Source organism: Pleurodeles waltl, chromosome 1_2, assembly GCF_031143425.1.
Source record: "Pleurodeles waltl isolate 20211129_DDA chromosome 1_2, aPleWal1.hap1.20221129, whole genome shotgun sequence".
Taxonomy (NCBI): Eukaryota; Metazoa; Chordata; class Amphibia; order Caudata; family Salamandridae; genus Pleurodeles; species Pleurodeles waltl.
In genome coordinates, this window is record NC_090437.1 from 1,310,817,850 (window position 1) to 1,310,838,014 (window position 20,165).

Consider the following 20,165-nt stretch of genomic DNA (forward strand, 5'->3'; position numbering starts at 1 on the left):
CACTGCACGCCAGCCTCACTGCACGCTGGCCTCCGTGGACCCCAGCCTCACTGCACCCCAGCCTCACTGCACGCCGGCCTCCCTGGACACCAGCCTCACTGCACCCCATCCTCACTGCACGCCGGCCTCCTTGGACCCCAGCCTCACTGCACCCCAGCCTCACTGCACGCCGGCCTCACTGCGCCCTGTCCCTCACAGCACTCCAGCCTCACTGCACGCCGGCCTCCTTGGACCCCAGCCTCACTGCACCCCACCCTCCCTGCACCCTATGCCTAGCTGCCGACCCTCAGCTCACTGCACCCAGACTCGCACTGCCCCAGCCCAGACAACACTGCACTCATCCGTTCTTGCTCGTTAGACTCCACTGCATTACATACAGTACGCTTGCACAACGGACCCCATTGCAACCCAGGGTCCCCTGCACTGCCCACCCCAGCCTTGGCACTGCGTACTAGCACTGTGACGTATACCGTCCACTGCATCTAACAGTGGCCCAGGCATTGCACTGAGCTGCACTGCACACTCCAGTGCCCACCCCCCACCACCAGACTTTGCACCCCCTCCTAACTCTCTCCCAACCCCACAGGGCTTGCCCTGCACCTTCCAACGTGACACCCACACCCCACTGCAGGCCGCATAAATGCTGCAGCGTGCAGCTCTCCCTGGCCTCGGCCACCCGTGGACAGACACCGACCCCCCGAGGGGGACCCCAGAGCTGCCCCCTAAGAGCTCCTTCAACATCGACTCCATCCTGGCCAGACAGCCGCCCCGTGTCCCGGCAGAGGGGGCCCCCTGGCAGTCGGCGGTTGCCCCAGTGCCGTACGGGGTTCTGCCCTACTACCCAGGCCTGTACCTGTACCAGAGCGCGGGGTACCCGAGGCTGGCAGCGGACGAGCCGCCAGGCACCCCACAGGGAGGATACCCCTTCACGGACCCTAGGTGTATGCGAGGTAAGAAAGGGCACTGGGTGGAAACACTGCCTGGGGTTACTGTCAGGGGGCACTGCCGGGAGTCAAGGGAGGGGCACTGGAAGAAAACACTACCTGGCGTTACTGTCAGGGGGCACTGCCAGGGGCCAGGGGACACTGGACGGAAACACTGCCTAGTGTTATTGTCAGGGGGCACTGCCAGGGGACACTGGACGGAAACACTGCCTAGTGTTATTGTCAGGGGGCAGTGCCAGGGGACACTGGATGGAAACACTGCCTAGTGTTACTGTCAGGGGGGACACTGCCAGTGGTCAGGGGATACTGGATGGAATCAATGCATAGGGTTACTGTCAGGGGGGCACTGCAAGGAGTCAAGGGAAGGGCACTGGAAGGAAACACTGCCTGGCGTTACTGTCAGGGGGCAGTGCCAGGAGTCAGGGAACACTGGAAGTAAACATTCCCTAGTGTTAATGTCAGGGGCACTGCCAGGGTTCAATGGTCACTGGATGGGAACACTGCCTGGGGTTACTGTCAGGGGGCACTGCCAGGAGTCAAGGGAGGGGCACTGGAAGGAAACACTACCTGGCGTTACTGTCAGGGGGCACTGCCAGGGGACACTGGATGGAAAGACTGCCTAGTGTTACTGTCGGGAGGGGCACTGCCAGGGGTCAGGGGACACTGGATGGAATCAATGCATAGGGTTACTGTCAGGGGGGGCACTGCCAGGAGTCAAGGGAGGGGCACTGGAAGGAAACACTGCCTGGCGTTACTGTCAGGGGGAAGTGCCAGGAGTCAAGGAAGGGGCACTGGAAGGAAACACAGCCTAGAGTTACTGTCAGGGGGGCATAGCCAGGAGTCAAGGAAGGGGCACTGGAAGGAAACACTGCCTAGTGTTACTGTCAGGGGGGCACTGCAAGGGGTCAGGGGACACTGTCAGGGGGCAGTGCCAGGGGTCAAGGGAGGGGCACTGGAAGGAAACAATGCATATGGTTACTGTCAGGGGGGGACTGCCAGGAGTCAAGGGAAGGGCACTGGAAGGAAACACAGCCTGGCGTTACTGTCAGAGGACGCTGCCAGGGGTCAAGGGACACTGGGAGTAAACATTCCCTATTGTTACTGTCAGGGACAGTGCCAGGGGTCAGGAGACACTAGATGGGAAACACTGCCGCGATGTGCGACTGCCTATGGTTAGTGTCAGAGGGCACTGCCGAGACGAGTCACAGGAAGGAGGGCACTGACAAGGCTCGCTGGAACGAAGCAGTTCCTAGGGTTACTGTCAGGGGGCACTGACGCTGCCAGGGCGAGTCAAAGGAAGGAGGGCACTGCCACGGATCACTGGAAGGAAACGCTGCCTAGGGTTACTTCCAGAGGGCACTGCCAGGGTGACTTACAGCAAGAAGGGCTCTGCCAAGATTTAATGAAAGGAAACACTGCCTAGGGTTAGTGCCAGAGGGCGCAGTCTCTTCCCCGTAAATATCCAAAGCTCACTGTGCTCTCCTCACATACCCCTCGAGTACGCTGTACCCCTAGAAATACTCTCATGTACCCCTGCCAGTGTGTCCTCCGTGCCTCAGGCATACCCAGGACTCTCCTCTTCACAGATACCCGGGCTGTGCTCTGCCCCTCAGAAATACCCCTCGTGTACCCCGTCCAGAGTGTCCTCCGTGCCTCAGGCATACCCAGGACTCTCCTCCTCACAGATACCCGGGCTGTGCTCTGCCCCTCTGAAATACCCCTCGTGTACCCCTGCCAGTGTGTCCTCCGTGCCTCAGGCATACCCAGGACTCTCCTCTTCACAGATACCCGGGCTGTGGTGTCCTCCGTACCTCAGGCATACCCAGGACTCTCCTCCTCACAGATACCCGGGCTGTGCTCTGCCCCTCAGAAATACCCCTCGCGTACCCCGTCCAGAGTGTCCTCCGTGCCTCAGGCATACCCAGGACTCTCCTCTTCACAGATACCCGGGCTGTGGTGTCCTCCGTGCCTCAGGCATTCCCAGGACTCTCCTCTTCACAGATACCCGGGCTGTGCTCTGCCCCTCAGAAATACCCCTCGTGTACCCCGTCCAGAGTGTCCTCCGTGCCTCAGGCATACCCAGGACTCTCCTCTTCACAGATACCCGGGCTGTGGTGTCCTCCGTGCCTCAGGCATACCCAGGACTCTCCTCTTCACAGATACCCGGGCTGTGGTGTCCTCCGTGCCTCAGGCATTCCCAGGACTCTCCTCTTCACAGATACCCGGGCTGTGCTCTGCCCCTCAGAAATACCGCTCGTGTACCCCTGCCAGTGTGTCCTCCGTGCCTCAGGCATACCCAGGACTCTCCTCTTCATAGATACGCGGGCTGTGCTCTGCCCCTCAGAAATATCCCTGTTGTATTCTTCTCTTGAGGAATCTTCTGTGGCCACTGCCAGCACCAGAGCGCAAAATATGATAAAAGGACGACTATAAGGCCCATATTTATGCTTTTTTTAACACCGCATTTGCGCCGGTTTTTGACGCAAAAGCGGCGCAAATTTACAAAATACAATTGGCCCGTATTTATACTTTTTGACGCTAAACTGCGCTAATGCAGTTTAGCGTCAAAAAGTTTTGCGCCGGCTAACGCCATTCTGAAGTGCCATGCGGGCGCCGTATTTATTGAATGGCGTTAGCCGGCGCTAGCAGACCGGCGCTGCCTGGTGTGCGTGGAAAAAAAACACGTACACCAGGCAGCGCCGGCGTTGGGGAAAATTGCGTTAGGGCGTCTTAAAATGGGGCAAGTCAGGTTGACGCAAAAAAATCGCCTCCACCCGATTTGCGCCATTTTAACGACGCCCAGACGCCATTTACATGACTCCTGTCTTAGTAAAGACAGGAGTCATGCCCCCTTGCCCAATGGCCATGCCCAGGGGACTTATGTCCCCTGGGCATGGTCATTGGGCATTGAGGCATGTAGGGGGGCACAAATCAGGCCCCCCTATGCCCAAAAAAATTATTAAAAAAATAAAAAATTATACTTACCTGAACTTACCTGAATGTCCCTGGGATGGGTCCCTCCATCCTTGGGTGTCCTCCTGGGGTGGGCAAGGGTGGCAGGGGGGTCCCTGGGGGCATGGGAGGGCAGCTGTGGGCTCATTTTGAGCCCACAGGTCCCTTAACGCCTGCCCTGACCCTGGCGTTAAAAAGAGGCGCAAATGCAGGTTTTTTTGCCCCGCCCACTCCCGGGCGTGATTTTTGCCCGGGAGTATAAATACGACGCATTTGTGTCACAGTCATTTTTTTGGACGGGAACGCCTACCTTGCATCTCATTAACGCAAGGAAGGCGTTCACGCAAAAAAATGTCGCTCATTCCTCATACTTTGGCGCTAGACGCGTCTAACGCCAAAGTATAAATATGCCGTTAGTTTTGCGCCAAATTTGCGTCGAAAAAAATGACGCTAATTCGGCGCAAACGGAGTATAAATATGCCTCACTTGTATTTTCCAAATTTGCGCCACTTTAGCGTCAAACAATGACGCAAAGGCGGTGCTAAAAAAGTATAAATATGAAAATGCGCAAAATGCGCGCAGTCGCCATTTGCTCGCCTTTACCTCTCTGCGCAGCGGCGCAAATGTCCTTGTCCCTGAGCGGTTTCTGTGGCCAGAGTCACCCCTGGGGTAGACATGGCCAGGCACCATTACTCACAGACAAACAAACCCTTGCCCCCCCTTTTGAGGGTGAAAACTGGGTCTTGTCACTGCACAGTTCACTTTGCAACAGTCCCTCTGCCACAAGCAGCAGAAGCCGTGCAAAACCCCTGTTACCCAAATACAAAGTTTAATATAATACACGATAGCGGGAGACCTGCTAACGTCCTGGTAGATTGTGCTAAAGACACGTACGTTGGGAATGAGATCCCTGATCCACAGGAGAGGGTGCGAGGGATGGGAACTCCTATTTTATCTCGAAATGATGAACGTATTATTTCAGTGTTCTGTATTTTTTGACTCGTGTATCCATATTTATTCTGAGGCATGAAATCCCGAGAGGGCATGTGTTTGTGGGCGTGCTGTGCTGCAATAAAGGACGTATGTAGCACGATATTCAATCCCGCGATGGGGAACATGCAGTGAGAAAGATGGGCAACTATGGCCCTCTAGTGCCCCCCCAAGGCGGTCTAATGATATTTGCAGACAAAGCTGCAATAACCCCAAAATCGCATTACGTTTTTAGAATAAAGGCCCATATTTATACTTTTTGACGCTAAACTGCGCTAACGCAGTTTAGCGTCAAAAAGTTTTGCGCCGTCTAACGCCATTCTGAAGCGCCATGCGGGCGCCGTATTTATGGAATGGCGTTAGACGGCGCAATCAGACCGGCGCTGCCTGGTTTGCGTGGGAAAAAACCACGTAGACCAGACAGCGCCGGCGTAGGGGGAAAATGGCGCATGGGCGTCTTAAAATGGGGCAAGTCAGGTTACGTCGAAAAAATCGTCTTAACCCGACTTGCGCCATTTTTTAACGACGCCCATCCCCCATCAACATGACTCCTATCATTGTAAAGATAGGAGTCATGCCCCCTTGCCCAATGGCCATGCCCAGGGGACTTCTGTCCCCTGGGCATGGTCATTGGGCATAGTGGCATGTAGGGGGGCACAAATCAGGCCCCCCTATGCCACAAAATATTATTAAAAAAAAAAAAAAAAAACTTACCTGAACTTACCTGAATGTCCCTGGGGTGGGTCCCTCCAGCCTTGGGTGTCCTCCTGGGGTGGGCAAGGGTGGCAGGGGGGGTCCCTGGGGGCAGGGGAGGGCACTCTGGGCTCATTTTGAGCCCACTTGTCCCTTAACGCCATGCCTGACCCAGGCGTTAAAAAGCGGCGCAAATGCGCCGTTTTTAGCCACGCCCACTCCCGGGCGTCACTTTTGCCCGGGAGTATAAATACCACGTAAAGGCCTGGGAGTCATTTTTTAGACGGGAACGCCTCCCTTGCATATCATTAACGCAAGGAAGGGGTTCACGCTAAAAAATGACGCACATTCCGGGAACTTTGGCGCTATTCGCCTCTAACGCCATAGTATAAATATGGCGTTAGTTGGCGTTAGTTTAGCGTCGAATTTGCGTCGAAAAAAACGACGCAAATTCGGCGCAAACGGAGTATAAATACGGCCCAAAGTACCACCACCGGCTGTTTGTTGTAAGGCTATTGCAAATCACCCAGGGGTTTAGTGACTATACAGCACAACCAGTCCAAAAGCTGAGTTCCTTTCTTAGGACATGGAATTCCGAGGTAACTTGTGATATCTTTTTTATTTAAAATCATTTTTATTAGAGTTATTCGTGCATAGCAAAACTTTTATGCAGTATGCATTTCGTGCATTATCCTTTTAAAATTCAGCACTTGGTATTTTATTCCTTATAATACATGGTAACACCATCAACCTTCCCACATAACCACTTTATTTCTTGATGCCGTTTTATTTTATAAGAAAGAAATAGTATGTTTGCCCAAATGAAGATTAAAAGTATAATCTTTATTGCAAAATTAAACACTCATAGTCAGTTAATAATTTTTATAACAAGATATTAGAATCATTTTAGAATAAGTCAAATTTAAAACTTGCTGTAGCTCAGGCCATACATGCAGGGATTCTGTCGTTCTTGTACTGACCTAGGGCATAGGAAAAAGTAAACATGCTGCCAACAATATATTTTTTCCGTCTGATTACGGTTAATTTGAGGAAAACAATTCAGAAGAAGAAATTATTTCCATTGTATAAACTGCAGATGTTATATGGTCCAGGGCCTGCCGTTCACCTTGGCTGCTGGCACTGGACGTAGGGATCATAGCGTCATAACTCTACTGTAATTGTTATTATTACAGTTGAAAAGCTACGTAATTTCGTTATTAAAGACATAACCACTGGGTTGAATGAGGAAATTATTAAGACATTTTTTAATGTGGGAATTGCAGGTTATTGTACACTACGAATAATGATGTACTGTGGTCCTATAGTGCCATCTAGTGGTACTCCTGGCAAGAAAACAACATTTTTAATTGTTCAGAAAAGGGAAGTAAAACATACACAAAACACCCACTCACCTGTTTCAAATTCATAAATCCATTCAAAGTGTTAGTATGTTTCTCTCACCCCAGTCATAGAACAACTAGGGCAAATACTTGGTGGGGGTGGGTGGGCAGGGGGACTCAAGTGCATTTTGCACAGGAAACAAAAAAAATAATATATATATATAAATATATATGTAGTTCAGCCATCTTCTCCCCGAGCCATTCCCCTTTCCACCGTCTATCTTTTTTCGATTCAGTGGCAGAAGAAGACTCAATGTATAACATTCATTCCCTTTGGAGTTTTCAAAGCATATGTTTGGAAAACATTTTACGAACTTAGATATTTTTGAGTCTTCTCGGAATTACACCCCTATGTCCCACATGGTACATATGCATGTATGTATAACAGGAAGAGGCGAGAAAGGCCTCAACCAGGGGCATAACGCAGACTCCTGCACACCCTGGAGCGTGTGGGGGTAACCCTTCAAGTCCCCCCACCAATCCATCTGGGGTCCCCCATTCAGCCAAGTATATCAACCAGTTAGGTCCAGTAAGATAGCGCAGAGTAGGAGCCGTCAGAGGAAGGGCTCAGACATTGGTCCAGCACGCAAGCGGTTTTCGACCTGTTGTAACTATTCTGGGGGCTTTTAACCACGCCTACCTCACACCCATTACTTTCACTCATTCGTTGGCGCGCCTTTCAAAAATCCCCTAATGTCATTGAAAAATGCTTTACGTTTGTCCTGCCTCGGGCGGTTTTGTAACCACCTTGCAGGTTGACCCTGTTACATGGACTATTGTACGATCAGAGCCATTTCTTTTGGCTCTCCCGTTCGCGCTCCATAGCTTTCACAAAAACATTTGTAGTTGATAAATGCTTTACATAAAAAACACAGAAATCCTCAAAGCGGCTCTTCCAACAGTGGGAAAACCGATACCAATATATTCACTGCACTTGGGAAACACACCCCATAATGCTGTGCAGCGCATTACTTTTATAAAACATGTTTGCTCATAACTCAGCCTGTGGTGGTCCTAGGACAATGGGACCACCATCAAAATGTTCACCACGGCTTGCCCTACAACTTCTCTGGGTCCCCACAATGGGTTAGAGGGACCCCAAAATAATAACCCCTTCCCACCGTTGTGTCCTTTTGAGCTCTTTCAAGACTGGAACCTTTGTTTTACAGCTAAGAGTAGTTTGTGTTTTAAGGGCCTTGTTTGCAATATCATTGCAGTAGGCCTGTTAGTTCAGAAAATGTGTAACGCACTACACCCTCTAGAGGCTAAATATATGGATGCACCACATTATTTTCTGCCATTTTCTTTCCATGTGGTTATGCTCTCTAGGGGCTAACTATATGGTTATATATAACGTTTCTTACAAATGCTATTTTTATTGTAGTGTCCTCTAGGGCCTGTTCTGAGCATTACAGTCAACATATCAACATAGTACGATATTCATAGCACTTGGTCATTCGCTTCATAATGCTTTGCAGGGCATTACTTTTACAAAACATTTTTGCTCATAACTCAGCCTGTGGTGGTCCTAGGACAATGGGACCACCTTAAAAATATTCACCATGATGTGCTTCTCTGGTCTACATTAGGTTAGTGGGGACCACAAAATATTAACCCCTCCCACCATTCAGTGTCTTTTTAAATTCTTTCATGGCTGGAAGTTTTGCTTTAGAGCTGGCATTAATTTTGTTTTAAGGGCCTTATTTGTTGTATTATTGCAGTAGGCCTGGTAGCCTTCAAACTGTGTAAAGCGCTACGCACTTTAGGGGCTTAGTATATGGTTACACTGCATTACATTCTGCCATTCTCTTTTCATGTGGTTATGCCCTCTAGGGGCAACCAGCAACTCCCATGGTGGGTGGTGAAAGTGGTATTCTATTGGAATTGGCATGGCAGATTTAAATTAGGATGCTAAGTGGTAACATTTTCATTTTTGGCTGCAGATAGAGGAAGAAGGCAAATGGAAGTGTTTTAGTTATATACAGGGCCACTGGAATTATGTGGCAGGAAAAGACCAAATTTCAAGGCAGGGTTGACAAAGTTATGTGGCAAAAAAAGTCAATTTATAAATTTACAATGCCAATAGCTCTAACTCAAGCAAATGCGAGACCCACTGCAGTGCAAATGCTTAGTTTTAACCAGAAATTTTATTTCAGACTGGAGAAACAGCTGCCAAGCCAGTGTCAATGGTTTATGTTTTTAATTATTCGTGTCGTAGTGGATGTTCGAGGCATGACAGAATCAAAACACTAGAATGGTTTAACATACTAATAACGTGATACTGCTATTGTAAAGAAACACGTTAGCAAGGTTTTAGTGGCAATATGGACTAACCAGATAATAACCAGTTGCTACAATGGCACTAACACACAATAAGGTGGAAGTAACATGCCTTTGCCCGTACTTAATTTGTGCCAGTGTCATTTTTTTTTAGCAGATCACATTAAGTATTTGAAAAGTAGTTAACATTATAATAAAATTATCGCACTCACGCCACTCTTACGTGCTTGTGTTGCATGGAATTGTCCAATTTGCCACATTTGTTGGATTGTGTGGTTAGTAGGCAAGAATGGCACTGGTGTTAAGCAGTTGCTAGCAGGGGCCTGGGGCCGTGCAACCTGCAGTAGCCACTTTAATACCTAGGGGCCCTTGCACTTCCTTTTTTTCACAAATTAAGCATGGTCATTACCAACATACTAGACATAAAGCATTAAGCGCGCCACTTTATAGCACTACAGTACCAGGACAGCCGCATCACAGTCACATGAGACCAGGTGAGGTGTTAAGGGTAGTGAGGTGGCACGCACATGCCAGTGCACATGTGTCTCCCCTGCATGCATGATCCGCTCCTCACCAAGCCTTCTCTTCTCCCCGCACAGGCCTAGGCCTCAGCCCGTGTGCGGCCGCCCCCTGGAGGCCGGGAGGCTACAGGACGAAGAGGGCGAGGACGGTCTTCACGCCCGAGCAACTGGGGCGGCTGGAGCAGCAGTTCCTGAAGCAGCAGTACATGGTGGGCACCGAGAGGGTGCAGCTGGCAGCCGCTCTCCGCCTCACCGAGACACAGGTAGGAAGCCCCCACTAATGGCCCCCAGGCCCTGAGGTACAGACAAGGCCACTGGAATTATATATTCGTGCAGCCCTGGCGATTTTTGCATCTTTATAGCTATGCCGCAGTTGCCACATGATCCATTCTCTGCTGCATAATCTGCAGATTTTAACAAAGAAAAAATGTTTCTAGCTGAAACGGTTAAAATGTTACTGAAAATGCAGCAACACGTGTTGTCTCACACTAGAAGGCCCTTTGGAAAGCTGGACTGGTTACCTTTTTTGTTGCTTATTGCTATACTTGGGTATTATAATGGTACTAATGAGGTGCAACCAATACACAGACAGTGTTGCCAAATTGAAAAATTACAAAAGAATGAGTACTACTATAACAAAACCTGCCACTTCATGCCGCATAATTTGCCTTTTCTTTATGCATAATCTACTCAACCCTCTTGCATTGGCCCTCCCCTGCTGCATAATTCCAGTGTCCGTGGATATAGGATAGATTCAGGAATGCAGTGATTGCTTGCCCCCACTCAACTCCTCACTGCTTAATTTGTAAATAAAACCATGCCGGTGCTCAAACTCTCCTCTGAAACACGTGGCTGCTGCAATTAAATGTGCAAGCACAGAATACACAGGCAGCCTAATCCTGATGCCATCTCGGCCTCTTTAATACATTTACAGCCACTCCTTGCCCTTTCAGCTCACTCTTACAGTTTTCTGCTTTCTCCCTTTCTGACACTTTTCCGTCTGTCCTCGCTCTGTCTTTCCCATATGTGTCTTTTGCTCGCAGTAATTGCCTGATGCAGAAAATTAAGTGCTGGTGCCCCCCACCGAAAACCACCGGCTCACATTAAGCACTCTTCTACACTCTTAGATGAGATATTGTGCTTCTCTCGAACCCTTTTCACTTTTGCAACCTTTACATTCTATGTTTACTACATGCTCATTTCCATGGAATGAATTTTCTGTGTTGTAACTACCTGCTTTTTTCACCTGACGACCAACTTAGTGTGCTTCCCTTCTTGGCCTCCCCTCATTGAGCCAACATGTAGTTGTAGCAATGTCCTTGTCCAGATGCCACTACGTGATCACTATTTATTGTTCTTTACCACTTTATCCATGCCTGGCTTCTAGCGATATAAGAATGTTGTTGATCCTCTCCTGATGTAGGGCTTGTGAAGTGTTGGAATCAAAGCTTTACTCGCGCCATATCACTCCCTAAAGACCCTTCAATAAGTCTTACACATTTCAGATTTGCTATTCTTACCTTCACAAATATGTGCCATGATGCTTATACACACACACACACACACATATATGGTACAGGGTAATATAGGCAGAACCACTGGAATTGTGCGATTGTGCGGCCGCAGGTTTTTTTGCATAGTAATAGCTTTGCCACTTTTGCCATATAATCCAGCACCAACTGCTTAATATGCCGATCTTAGCAAAAATATTTTTTGTTTCTATCTCAAACGGTTAAAAAGTTACTAAACATGCAGCAACATGTGTTGCTCTGCAGTGAAAAGCTCTTTGCAGAGCTTGACTGGTCACCTTTCTGTTGCTTATTGCTAAATATGGGTGTTAAAGTGTGCTAATAAGGTGCAACCAATGCCAAGACAGTGTTAACAAGTGTAAAAGTGACAAAATAAGGAAGTAAAACTATCATGAAATGTGCTGCAATATGGCACATCATTTGCCTTTTCTTGCTGCACAGTTTATTGAACCCTACCGCATAATTTGGCCTCCTACGGCATAATTCCTGTGGACCTGGCCATAGGGTCTATGTGGAGTTCAGTACAGTAAATCTATAGTTACAATGTATACTCACCTTCACAATATTGTGGTAGTCGTTATTCTACCTACAATACTTTTATAGGATGATATTTAATACAAAGTATTCTGGTAAAATCCCGTTCTTGGAGTCTTCGGTTAACTCAGACCTGGGTAACATCATAAAACTCCAGCCATCATGGAGGTTTATTGAGACTCACTGTAGGGAACCCATTTGAGTTTTTCAGTGACAGCCAATCTAGACACCTGGAAATTTGCAAGAGTCATTAGAGGGACACACCTTCCCACCAAACACTGATAAAGCACATAGACATGTGTGTTCAGCTACTCAACGAAGTAAGTGGTCCGAGTTTTTTTCTCACTCTCTCACACATACAAAAATAACGCGCGTTGTAGGCTTGTAGAGCGCATTACAGACAGTTGGGCTGTAGGGCTGATATGTCCTTATGAGGTCACCAGATATGGAAGCATAGCCACACAGCACAGCACAAACCTTCAGAAATGTTTATCACTTCTCTGCAGTAGATATAATCAATCCTATTCTTGCAGGTGAAAGTATGGTTCCAAAACCGACGGATTAAGTGGAGGAAGCAGAGCCTGGAGCAGAAGAAAGCGAAGCTCTCGAAGTACGGTGTGCTACCACCTGCGGCTGAAGACCAGTCTGAAGACAAGGACAGTGAGGATGACCATGTGGAGATTGAGCTCTGAAGAGCGATCCCTTGTGGTGCCTGACATCTCTACCCTGTGACTGTCATTGAACAGGGCTGATGTCTGCAGTTACCTTCAAGGCGGCGTCTGGAGTCCTACTGGGATGTGCCGTCTCGACGGAAGACAGCACGCCAGAATATTTGTGCCTTAAGTTATCCACAGGACCTCACTGATCAATGTCCACTATGTTTGAGTAATTGGATATAGTATTCAACTGAGACCCAAAATGTTCACATTATGGGAAAGGAACACACCCTGTGCACCATATAGTTTCAATTTTATCTCCTTGGAGCCAAGAACCCCATTGCTTTTGATGCCAAGCCAACCAGCATAGACAGGCCAATGGTAATTGAACAATCACAGAGTAAAGCAGTTGTTACCTCTAACTGAGGTAGGACAGCGGTGTGCTTGCTTAGGAATATCATCACAACAGAGGTTGATGGAAAGCTATGCAGCTCGCCCATACCCACTTGGCCTCTGTGATAACTTCCTGCCTTCTGGGCTCAGCAGACTATGCGGCAAAGCATTGCTACAGTTTTTTCGGACATTACTGCCCAGTTCTTTTAATCTGGTACAGACGTTATTTCCCTCTGTGTTCAGCCTCTTATAGACATTCATGAAATGTGTTTTCAGACAAATGCATATTTGTTTGCCTAGCGTTTCACTCTGTTATAGATTTGACTGTGTGTGGTTTCCAGACTGGTCCAGAAGTTATTGCTCAATCTTGTCAGAATGCTATGCAAACTTCTACGTGATGTTTTAAGCCTAGTACCAATATTGCTGCCCTCTGTTTTAAGCAGGCCGTCATTTTTGTCATTTCATTATGGCTTGGTGTAGCACCTTGGCTGCTGGGTTCTCCTGCGATACAAATGTAACATTATATATGTTTGCCCACAACCTTGTCTGCCAGGCCAGACTTGCTTGGTTTTCCAGTTGAAGTCTGCTCCGTACCTCATCACTTGCTCTGTTAAATTGAAATTGCATTGCACAGACTCTGAGCTTGATTTAGATATTGGCAGAGCGATTACTCCATCACATCGGTGGCGGATATCCCGTCTGCGGAATCTAAATCCCTTTGGATATAATGGGATATAGATTTCGGCAGAGGGGATATCCATCAGCGCCGTGACGTAATAATTCCTCCGCCAATATCTAAATCAGGCCCTCAGATGTTACACTAAACGGTAACCTAGAACTGACGTGTTCTACCGGGAAGCTTAAAGGTCGGTGGTGAGGGTATGTTTTCTACTGGTATTAAGTTCTTGATTTGGCACAAGAAGCTTTTTTATAATTCCTAGTTCAAATTCTAATTAATAAGGGTTACCAGCACTTGAAGAGGTACTCAGGTGTACGTTAAATGTCTCTCTAACATCATGGTCTATAGAGTGGATTGATCTTTACAATGGAACTGTTTCCACAAATGTCATTTTGCTGAAGGTCAGAACAGACAGCACTTGCCAGTATAGACAACATAGCCTTCCACCTCTTCCCATCAAATCCATGCCAAGAGGTCAGATGGCAGTGTGTGGGTACTTACAGCACCACAGCCGTTAGGTGTCATTGTAACCCGTGATTAGCCCAAACTCTAAATTTACCTCCAAGTGGATTTTTTTAATGTGTCATATATAGGCAGTGGGGGATATACATTATTGATCAATTCCCTTCCCACAGGCTATAGTACATGAAGGAGCTGATTTTGAGTTTTACATGCTAAATTTCTGTCCACCAGTGAGGTTGATGTAGGTTCTCTGTTCCACTGGCAGGGGTGAAAAATCCACTGCAATTTGTATTTGTCACAGTGGCTGCAGGTTTCTCTATGAAAGCGGCAGCCCCTCCCCTGTCTTCTTTAACATGCTGGGTGACCTTTTCTAGTAGGTTATGAAGATGTACCTGTTTCTGAAGGTTTTCCCTTCTTTCCATGGAGGTCTCTAGTATTGGTAACTAGCTATACATGGTGGTGGATCACACACTGTAAATGTGACGGCTGAACAGAAGACATCTTTTGGAGTCAGCATCACATCCTAGTATAACTAATGGTGAACCAGGCAGTGATGCCAACCATCTGCTGTCTTTGTCTAAAAGTGACTTAGAAACACTCTGGCATATGCATGTTGAACTTCCCCTTAGTCTCTTTGCATACATTGCAAACCGCATCGCCCTGTCCCTGCATTGGTGGTCTCTACACTGGGGTCCTCATCGACTTTTGACAATTTGTGATCTCTGCTGGACTAACACTGTCCGAACCAATGCCAAAAAGACAAGCTGCTCCAAAACCTCAGGATAATTTATGGAGCTTACTTTAAAAAAAGTTCAGACTAAATAGATTTTTTATAAATGCTTTATTCTTGTATGCTTATTTATATTGTCCCAGTACACCATCTCTTTTTTTAAATGTTCTTTATTTATTGGCCTCTTTTTTACCTTAATAAAAATGTAGTTTGATTTAAGAAAATGCTACAAGCTTTGCTTTCTTTCTTGGAGAGTACTTGTTTCCCTGCTCAAGCCACAGATGCAGAACTGTTGTTATAATAATTCATCAAACATATGGCATTTTATTTTTCATAAACTGGTCCATTTTGTTAGTTTATAATTATTCCGTTTAGTAGAAACTGGCACACTACCATTCCTCTGACTAACATTATTTCATTATTTCCATCTTCACCATTCATACTATTGGCATTCATAAGATCATCATTCATAATATCAACATTCATAAGATCATCATTCACACTATCACTACCCAGACTGTTGTTGTTATTACTCTCATCATTCAATCTATCAACATTCATAAGATCACCATCAATACTATAATTACCCAGACTATTATTATTAATATTCTTATCATTCATACTTTCAACATTCATAGGATCTCTATCCATACTATTGTTACCCAGACCATCAGTATCAACACTCTCATCATTCATGCTATCAACATTCATAAGATCATCATCCATACTATCATTACCCAGACTCTCATTATTAACACTCTTAACATTCATAATATCATCATCCATACTATCATTTCCCAAATTATCATTATTAATACTCTCATCAGTCAATCTATTAACATTCATAAGATCACCAGCAATACTATCATTACCCAGACTATAATTATTAATACTCTTATCATTCATAAGATCCCCATCCATACTATCATTACCCAGACTATCTTTATTATTACTCTCATCATTCTTACTGTCAACATTCATAAGACCATCATCCATACTATCATTACCCAGACTATCATTATTAATACTCTCATCATTCATAAGATCACAATCCATACTATCATTAACTAGATTATCAATATTAACACTCCCATCGTTCATACTATCAACATTCATAAGATCATCATCCATACTATCATTACCCAGACTATCAACATTAACACTCTTATCATTCATAATATCATCACCCAGACTATCATTATTCTCATCATTCTTACTGTCAACATTCATAAGACCGTCATCCATACTATCATTACCAAGAGTATCATTATTAATACTCTCATCATTCAATCTATTAACATTCATAAGATCACCATCCATACTATCATTACCTAGACTATCATAATTAATACTTGTAAAAAATAGGGTCTCTAGTTGGCAGAGATGTGCATCTCTGTCCAAGTAGGGACCACAATCCTAGTCAGAGCAAGTAAGATACACAATAAGGGGCATATTTATGAACCCCTAGGGCCACCAGAGAGTCATTTTTTGTGATGCTCAGTTGGTGCTATGGCCTGCGCCGTATTTACAAGGTGGCGTTAAGCCACTTTTTGTGACTTAATGGCACCTTGTAAATATGACCCCTTCACACGCAGCCCTTTGCGTGGAAGGTGCGTGCAATGAGTGCTGCTGTGCGTGTGCCACAGCAGCACCCATTGCATTTTGATGCTGACTTAGATTTACGAGTTTTCGTAAACCTGAGGCAGCACCAAAATCTAATGCCACCGCAGCGGTGGCATTAGCAAGGCGCAGCGAGGTGGAATACTTTTATTCCTCCTCGTTTTTTGCTTTTTCTATGCGTGCTGTATTCTGCAGTGCACATAGAAAGAGCAAAATGCCAGACATGATTGATTATGTGTGGGAAGATGTCCCTTCCTGCACATAAACAATCATTTCAAAATGACGCTTTGGCACTTCTGCATTGTGCAGCACACACAGAAGTGACAAATCGCCATTAGTGATTGTTTATGTGCAGGAAGGGACACCTTCCCGCACATAAACAATCAAACCCCTCAACGCAGACATCCTCGCACGATGGTGCAAGAATGCCTGTGCTGGCAGATAAATTTAGCGTCAGCACAGGGGACAATACAGGGGTGCGCTGTATTCAATTAAATATGGTGCATCCCTGCGTTATGAAAATGACGGAGCACGGCGCTGCCAATTTTGGCACAGCGTCGCGCTCAGTCATTTTCCTTTACATATGGGGCCTAAAAGTTTACCTGTGCTCATTCTCTGGTAGCTTGGCACAGAACAGTCATGCTAAACTAAAGAGGCAATGTGTAAAGTATTTATGCACTCAGTGCCTTGAGACCCTACCGCTGATTAGCAGCGCTTTGCAAATCCTTGATTGATTGATTGACACGCACAATAACGCAGTGAAAAAAACACAAAACAACTCCACACCAATTTAGAAAAATAGCCAATATTTATCTGAGTCAAAGAAGGCCAAAATGACAAAAATCTAACATACACAAGCAAAGTTATGAATTTTGAAAGATCAAATTAAAATGCAGTCCTTAGAAGACAATAGCTCCCACCCGGGGAGTTCTTTCAAGTAAAATAACTCATGCCCTAAGGTATCCATAACTTGTGTCCTCGTATGCACAGCTTTTTGTTAAAAAATGCGACTGCTAATGTTTCATTTATAGTTTTAATGGACGTTAAAGAAGTTGTCATGGCTGCTACAATATCTGGGGTAATTAGCAGTGCATGGCGAGAGAGCAAGTTATAGTTACCTTAGGCCGCAAGTTATAGTTACTTGAAATAAGTCTATCTATAACTGCTGAATTTCTGTGGTTTTGTATGTGTAAATTCAGAACCTCACTGTAACATCCCTCTATCCTTTCTTTGTTTTTTTCCCCAGTAAATATATATATATATATATATATATTTATATATATATATGTATATATATATAAATATATATATATTTATATCCCACACTCTCTTTCAACTTGAGAAAAGGTACTCTGTCAGCCTGCTACCCGTATTTATTAGAGATCAGCACATCCCAAGGAAACAGAACATGTTTTGGCAGCAAACTGCCTTTGTCAACCTGTACGTTGCCATTTTGTTTGAAGTTAAATACCCCCACTGCGTCATTACACTCTACGTATAAAATGGCTTTCATCATAAAAGACACAGAAGACATTTCCAAACATTTACCAACTTGCATTTAAAAACTATAACTCTTATTCATCAACCATCTCTTAAAACTGGTCGTATATGTCATTTCCATCTCACAGTAATGACGTAAATCTGTTACAAAAACTACCTTATTTCTGTCGGCAAGGTACAATCAGTTTTTGTCCATATTAATACGTGTCTGCCCTAGTGGGCTATTACCACTCCTATACAGAGAATTGCTGGCTCCTATGGTAGTGGTAATAGCCCACTAGGAAGTACATGTATTAATATGGATTTCTGATGAAATTATAGACTTTTATGCCTGAAGAGAGAGCAAAGCGCTAGTACTTCCTCTCCATGTGACATGCAGTAGAAACCTGAGGTAAGATGGCCACTGGGAGGACGCACAGCCATGTCACTTGAACTCATTGGCATGACTGTCTTTTGGAATGAGGTGATTAGGCTACTAAAGTGATAATGTTCATGGCCTGTTATACTCTCATACTGCGGTTTTTGTAAAGCTACTGTGAGACTGTTGTGAAGCATGTGAACCATTCCCTATCAATGAGGTGATAGTCAAGCATCTGAATACTTGAAAGATCCATGTTGGAGGATAGGGAAATCTTGAGTGGAATGGGAGATTGTAGCATGACTTGAAGACTTGTGTTAGCAGGATTTCTGATATCAGCCTTCACAGTATTACTAGTGCGGAAACATGAAGCCAGGATGAATTGTGATAGGATGGCCAATGATAATATGGATGATGATAGTATTAATAATTATAGTCTGTGTAATGATAGTATGGATGGTGATATTATGAATGTTGATAGATTCAATGATGAGAGTAATAATAATGATAGCCTGGGTAATATTAATATGGATGGTGATCTTATGAATGTTGATAGTATGAATGATGATAGTATTAATCGTGATAGCCATGGTAACAATAATATGGATGGTGATCTCATGACTGTTGACAGTAAGAATGATGAGAGACTTAATAATGATAGTCTGGGTAATGATATTATACATGATGATCTTATGAATGATGAGAGTATTAATAATTATTGTCTTTGTAATGATAGTATGGATGGTGATCTTATGAATGATGAGAGTATTAATAATGATAGTCTGGGTAATGAGAGTAAGGATGGTGACATTGTGTAGGAAGTTGGCTCTGTATGCACTATTTCAAAGTAAGAAATATACTTTCTTAGAGGTAAGATAGTGGCAAAAAGAGATAATTCTAATGCTCTATTTTGTGGTAGTGTGGTCGAGCAGTAGGCTTATCAGAGGGTAGTGTTAAGCATTTGTTGTACACACACAGGCAATAAAGGAGGAACACACACTCAAAGACAATTCCAGGCCAGTAGGTTTTTATATAGAAAAATACATTTTCTTAGTTTATTTTAAGAACCACAGGTTCAAGATTTACAAGTAATACTTCAAATGAAAGGTATTTCACTCAGGTATCTTAGGAACTTTGAATCAACACAATGTCATGTACAGTGTTAGCAAAAATGGCAATAAGCTATTTTAAAACTAGACACTGCAATTTTCAACAGTTCCTGGGGGAGGTAAGTTTTGGTTAGTTTTGCAGGTAAGTAAAACCCCTACAGGGTTCAAAGTTGGGTCCAAGGTAGCCCACCGTTGGGGGTTCAGGGCAACCCCAAAGTTACCACACCAGCAGCTCAGGGCCGGTCAGGTGCAGAGGTCAAAGTGGTGCCCAAAACGCATAGGCTTCAATGGAGAAGGGGGTGCCCCGGTTCCAGTCTGCCAGCAGGTAGGTACCCGCGACTTCGGAGGGTTTTGTAGGGCACCGGGGGGGACACAAGTCAGCACAAAAAGTACACCCTCAGCGGCACAGGGGCGGCCTGGTGCAGAGTGCAAACAGGCATCAGGTTTGTAATAGGTTTCAATGGGAGGCCCAGGGGTCTCTTCAGCAAAGCAGGCAGGCAAGGGGGGGGGGGGCTCCTCGGGGTAGCCACCACCTGGGCAAGGGAGAGAGCCACCTGGGGGTCGCTTCTGCACCGGAGGTCGGATCCTTCAGGTCCTGGGGGCTGCAGTGTCTTTACCAGGCGTCGGGTTCTTTGAAGCAGGCAGTTGCGGTCAGGGGGAGCCTCTGGATTCCCTCTGCAGGCATCGCTGTGGGGGCTCAGGGGGGTCAACTCTGGCTACTCACAGGGTCACAGTCACCGTGGAGTCCTCCCTGTAGTGTTGTTTCTCCGCAGGTCGAGCTGGGGGTGGCGGATGCAGAGTGGAAAGTCTCACGC

General features: G+C 45.7%; 2 protein-coding genes across 2 annotated transcripts; both read left to right on the forward strand.

Moving 5' to 3' along the window:
- Positions 1–511: 511 nt before the first annotated feature.
- Positions 512–14,897, forward strand: LOC138250831 (homeobox protein not2-like). Its single transcript, XM_069205598.1, has 3 exons — positions 512–950; positions 9,859–10,043; positions 12,377–14,897. The coding sequence occupies exons 1-3, from the start codon at positions 641–643 to the stop codon at positions 12,533–12,535; spliced, it is 654 nt and encodes a 217-aa protein (XP_069061699.1). The 5' UTR covers positions 512–640; the 3' UTR covers positions 12,536–14,897.
- A 3,736-nt stretch (positions 14,898–18,633) lies between these two features.
- LOC138257030 (putative uncharacterized protein DDB_G0286751) lies at positions 18,634–19,059 on the forward strand. The gene has a single exon (XM_069205881.1). It carries the CDS (start codon positions 18,634–18,636, stop codon positions 19,057–19,059), a length of 426 nt encoding a protein of 141 aa, XP_069061982.1.
- Positions 19,060–20,165: the final 1,106 nt, after the last annotated feature.